At 49.0% G+C, this 5,943-nt stretch overlaps 1 protein-coding gene across 1 annotated transcript; it reads left to right on the plus strand.

Moving 5' to 3' along the window:
• Positions 1-378: 378 nt before the first annotated feature.
• On the plus strand, positions 379-5,605 carry LOC135980426 (alpha-2-macroglobulin-like; the record flags this gene model as incomplete). Its single annotated transcript, XM_065580420.1, has 7 exons — positions 379-534; positions 1,476-1,527; positions 2,193-2,276; positions 2,701-2,877; positions 3,427-3,511; positions 4,725-4,881; positions 5,531-5,605. Coding segments are annotated over 7 exons (786 nt in total), but the record flags the coding sequence as incomplete, so codon positions are not given.
• Between the last annotated feature and the right edge of the window lie 338 nt (positions 5,606-5,943).

Consider the following 5,943-nt stretch of genomic DNA (forward strand, 5'->3'; position numbering starts at 1 on the left):
ATGGTGACCAGAGCAGTCAGCGTGGGGCATTGTGGAACAGCAGCTGGAGGACAGTAACAGATAACATAAGCAGTGAAGTATTTACACTATCACTGCATTGACCTAAGGACATCAAACTCGGCTCTATGCCGCTCGGGATGGCGATGTTATTAAGTCGGTGCAACAGGGCACTTACGTCTGTAGGAACCAAACTGAAATATAGACACATGCACAATTAGATTGACATGAGCTGCCTTGCGTCAGTCTAACTTTGTAATGTAGCCCAGGCCTACATGAGATGTGACATGAGCTCTCTCTCTACAGAGAGGTTTCCATGTAATCAGTGGTGCTGAAGAGTGGAGCACCATGGAAATGACATTGACACCCCTGTAGCTGCAGTGCCTGGCAGAACACTTATTTCTCTTTGTTTCAGGTAATGTGAATTTCTCTGTGAGTGCAGAGGCCCTGAAGACGGAGCTGCCCTGCGAGAACGAGGTAGCAGTGCTCCCTGAGACAGGGCAGAAGGATACAGTGATCAAACAGCTGTTAGTGGAGGTATGTGGGCCTCTTAGTCCCTGCGGTATAGAGAAGTGGTAAGTTTTCACACACTATGACATAGGCAATAAGCCGCGCTATAATGCTCTGTGTAGCATATCATGGTAACATTGCATAACCTCTCTCTTTCCTAGGGCAGCAATGGTTGCTGACATTGTTACCCAGTGAAATGAAATAGCACAGGGCAATGCTGCATACCCTCACCGTTGCAGGAAAGCAATAGCTCATTATACAGCGTCTATAATCAGTAACAAATGATACATAAAGCTGCATAGCCTCTCCATGTGTCATAAAAAAGCAACGATAACTAATGACATTTCATGATACCAACAGTAACACCAGTTATAATAATGTGTAATATTGTCCCTTCCTGTTATCCGTACACCCTATTGCTGTCCTGTAATGGAAAGAGAAAATCTGCAGCATTACAGTATGTAGAATTGCTGATATTCCACTATGTAGTAAGTTGTCTTTAACTTATCGCATCATCTGATGTTAGCAATGACACATAGTGCATGTCCTCTCTGTTATAGGGGCATTAAGGTACCATCTTGCACAGTGTGCTTCAGGTAACTAGTAACCCATGCAATAGAGCTGCACTATTCTTCCCTTGGGTGTGAAGAGACAATAACTTATTAGTAGCTGGTTTTTATTTTATTCTAACCAATTATTATTTTATAAATCTACAAGCATCAGTCCATGGAAATTTGCAAATCTCCCTCTTCCTCTGATTCACCCACTTGGCCCTTTACATTTCTCTCTGTCTTCATTCATTGTCTCTCCAATTTTGTCGAACTCTCTCTTCTCCCCACCTCTCCTGCTGCCTCTCTGTCCCTTTCTGAAGATTCCCCGCCCTGTCCTCACACAGACTCTGTTCCTGATGCCAGATGCTCAGTCTGTCTGCAGCTTCTCACCTTTCTCATTTTCCTTCCCCTCCCAAGCCCGAAGGGATTGAGACAGAAGCAACCTTCAACTCTCTGCTCTGTGCAAATGGTAAGGACCTCTCTGCTCCTTCTTCATCTATTTCCTTTGCCAGCGGATGAAGAGTGACAGCCCCAATGAGGGAGTGGGATTATTTGGGAGACTCTTGAGGGTGCAGTGAGAACTTGGGGTGTCAGGATAGAGACTAAGCAATGGTGGGGATGTTTCTGTGTGGAGAGTCGAGACACATTTCCTAATCATGAGGACATTGCTTGGAACATTGAGATCTAGGGCTTGACAAAGCCCCAGAGAATAGACTGCATGAGCAATCCTGGCCCAAGTCCCTGGAGGATGGGCTTAAAGGGGTTTAACGGGACTTTTCCATCTCTAATCTCTTATTCTATAGAGTGAAATTACAAACTGGATTCTACCATCTGCCAATTGCCAGCAAACAGGAAGGGCCAAAGAACTGGAGACTGCAGTTTCCCATTGGGCCAGGTGGTGCACCTCACTCCATAGAAAGTGCGGAGTTTTTCCCATGGGTCACAGGACCCCAAGCCAGAGGGGACAGTTGGGCGTCTCACTGTCCAGCTAGGAGGAATGGAGCTGCTGAAAGCAGGGGTTCCTCATGCAGGGGGCGGGTGGAAGGCAGCATTCCAGGTTCTGCTCTGGGACCCATTCACTGCTGAGCATGGGGGCATTTTATTGCATCCTATCTGTCTGATTTTTTCCCTCAGGAAATTCAGAAGCAGGGAAGATTTCCCTGAAGCTTCCACTGAACGTGGTGCAGGGCTCAGCCAGAGCCTATGTGACAGTGCTGGGTGAGTGCAGCAACTCAGAAAGGACCTGCCCTGGCAGCTGCGGCCACTGCTCCTTGTTTGCCTGCTGTGCCAGCCTTTCCACCTGGTCAGCTACTCACTCCCTTCATCAGTGTCCCCATCGTCTCTCCATTCATCTCTTCTTGTCTCTTTTCCTGTTCCTGTTCTCCTTTCCCTGACCTCCCTTTATCAGTTTCTCTGTGTGTTGGCCTTTCTGTCTAAGTATCCCTATTCCTATCCCAGACATCTTCCTACCCTTCCTTCTCTCCATTCTCTCTCTCTCTGTGTTTCCTCTTTCAGGGTATGGCTCTGTCCTGTTTTTCCCTCTGTCCTTCTCTCTCACCTGTTACTGCCTGTGCTCTGTGATGCACTCTGCCTCCGCAGGCCACCTCTGGGCCACACTGACTCCCTGTGTCTCCATCCCCAGGCGATATCCTGGGCACAGCCATGCAGAACCTGCAGCAGCTCCTCCAGATGCCCTTCGGCTGCGGGGAGCAGAACATGGTCCTGTTTACCCCCAACATCTACGTCCTGGACTATCTGAATAAAACGGGGCAGCTGAGCGAGGAGACCAAATCCAAGGCCATCGGCTACTTAGTCAGTGGTGAGGAGGGACGGGGCTTTTCTTTCTTCACTTGCTCCCTTCCAAGATTGTGCTGGGAGCTTTCTGTTTCTGCCTGACCTACAGACAGAGCTTCCCTCAGCTGAGGACAGAGGGACTGGGTTGTGTATCTGGGGAGTGGGGTCCCCATTCGACACACTCTTGGCTCACTATTGTCAGTTGTCTGAGCACTACAGTTACGCGCACTCATTGCTCCACAAGAGCTACTGGCTGTTGTGTCCATCCTATGAGTCACCCCTATAGTGTGGAAATGCTGCACACAGTAGCCAGGTGAAATGGCTTCTCAGCCTGGGTGCTCTAGCTAACCAGACTGTGTGGTACTCCCCCTACTGGAATACGATGGTGCTGCCCATGTGTTGTATGTCAGTTGCCTCTGCTGACTAGCTCGTGGGATGGAGACGTGTATGTTTGTGTACCAGTGCTGGCTAGTACACATCCGGGCCAGGAGCCCCTTTACTGGCTGAGCTGGTGAGCTGCTCTCTCACCCTCTATTGTTTGATGTATAAATCCTGCTTTAACTTTCCATTTCAGGTTATCAGAGGCAGCTGAATTACAAGCACCTGGATGGCTCTTACAGCACATTTGGGGAGCATTACAGGCAGCCGGGGAATACCTGGTGAGATTTCTTGCCAGTCACGCCTCCCCTAAACCTCCTCTGTTATATAGTTATAAAGGAAGTGTTAAATTTTAGTCAACTGGTGATGCTGTTAAAGGCCCGAGGGCTTGCTGGAGCTTTCACAGTCTCTTGGCATATCACACCAAAGGGAATAGGTTTCATCAGCCTGCTGTGTATAAAAAGCACCTGTTCCCACTGGCCTTGAGGAGAGAGAGAACTGAAGAGGCAAAGGGGATGGGATGGTTTCAGATCATTTTTGAAAAAAGATGAAGAGATCCAGGGGAGGCTGTTCCAGACAGGGAGCTGCAGAGGGGAGACTCTCATACCCGTAGTGGTGAAACTGGGTTAGAGGTAGAGAGCAACCTGGTGCTAGATAGGACCATAGGAATTGCTATGCTATCGATCGCCCATTATCAAGATCATTAATAGGTATATTAAACAACACCAGTCCTAGTACTGAACCTCGCAGCACCCCACTGTTAGCCTTGTGCTATGATGGAATTGATCATTTAATTCTAGTCTTTGTTTTCTGTCCCTGAACCAATTTCTGATCCACGACAACACTTTGACCCTCATCCCATGATTATTCAATTCATTTAGACTTTCCAAAAGGCTTTTGAGAAGGTCTGTCAGAAGACACTACTGAAGAAATTATGTCAATGAATTCTCTTTCATTCAGCTCTTTATTGAAATGTTCAGGGAATTCTAAGAGATTAGTGAGACACAATTTTCCTTTGCAGAAGCCATGCTGCTTAGACCCCATCAGATCATGTTCTTCTGAATCTTTTATTATGCTATTTTTAATTGTCATTTTGACTAGTTTACTAAGTACAGGCAAACTGGCGTATAACTCCTTGGAACTCCCATGAAGCCCTGTTTAAATATAGATTCAACATTTGCAACCCTGCGGCCCTCTGCTATAAGAGCTGTATTTAGCATGAAGAGGGCTCCTAAGTTTGAGAGACTGGTTGTGTCCAGGGAGGATTTTATAAACAGGAAGAGAGACTTTGAACTGGATCCTGAAATCAGTGTGAATGAGACTGTGGAGGTGGGTGAAGGTGGAGGCAATGTATTCATGTTCTCTGCCCCATGGCCACCAGCTCTCTGGCCCCTGCTGCTTCCCCTCAGGCTGGCGATGCCCCAGGACCCCGTCCCCTCCAGCGAGCACAGGGCATGGGAGGGAGCTCTCACCACTGTCCGCACTCTGTCGCAGGCTGACGGCCTTCGTCCTCAAGTCCTTCGTGCAGGCCCGCTCTCACATCTTCATTGAGGAGAAGCACATCCAGGATGCCCTGGCCTGGCTCGCTGGCAAGCAGAAGGAAAATGGCTGCTTTCGCAGCTCCGGGACGCTCCTGAACAATGCCATAAAGGTGACGTATCTGCCCAGCTGGATTCCCATGGGACCCATACAGGACTTCAGTGACATGGAGAGAGCTACAACTCCGAATGGGAACAGCTCAGACACATCAGCACATGGGGCCAGGGTGGGAGGAGCAGGGGATGACGTGGGCCTGGGAATTACCCTGGAGATACGGATGGGCAGATACTGTACTGTACGTGGGACCTACTATGGGGAGGAGAAAGGAGGGGGCAGATACATGGTAACTACCATGGGAGGTAAGTGGGGATAGAAACGCAGAGTGTGTCTACACGGCAGCTGGGAGTGTACTTCCCAGCACAGGCAGACAGCCACGAAAATAGCAGTGTGGCCATGGCAGCTCAGGCTAGTTGCCCAAGTACATACTCCAAGCTTGAGCATGACTGTATTTGGGCAGCTAGCCAGAGCTGCCACCCATGGCCACACTGCCTTTGTTAGTGTAGCAGCTTGGGCGGAGCTGGTGTGTGCATGTCTCACGTTCTCCGCTGCAGTGTAGACATACCCATTTGTGAGAGCTATCATGGGGCATGGCAAGAGTGGGCAGATAAAGGGCATGAGGATGTAGTATGTAGAGGGCCCAGCAGGGAAAGGTTTTAGGTGCTGCGTGGGGTTAATGTGTCTCTCTCTGTGGTTCCCTGCAGGGCGGGGTGGACGATGAGGTCACGCTCTCTGCTTACATCACCATCGCACTGCTAGAGATTCCTCTGCCCATCACTGTACGTATCCACACACACAAAGTCCCCTTCATGAGTTCCCCTGGGTCAGCAGCCTCCCCTCTCTCCCACTCCCTTTACCCATTCGAGTCCTGATAGTGGCAGCCTGCTGCCCTGATAAAGGGACCTCTAAGGAAAGGAGAGAAAAAAACAGTCTGGAAAGGCTTTGGCTCTGGCTCCAGAATGAGACGGTCCCCAGGCCTCAGAAGCATCTGGGTGTGCAGTACTGGTTCTGGCCGAGCTCTGCTTCTTTGATTGGCTCTTTATTTATTTGCTTTTTTTTAATATGCACAATGGAAAAAAGAATTCCAAATTCATGTCAAAAGAGCTGTAGTGCTCGG

The sequence above is a fragment of the Chrysemys picta genome, unplaced genomic scaffold (genome assembly GCF_011386835.1).
Source record: "Chrysemys picta bellii isolate R12L10 unplaced genomic scaffold, ASM1138683v2 scaf3227, whole genome shotgun sequence".
Classification (NCBI taxonomy): Eukaryota; Metazoa; Chordata; order Testudines; family Emydidae; genus Chrysemys; species Chrysemys picta.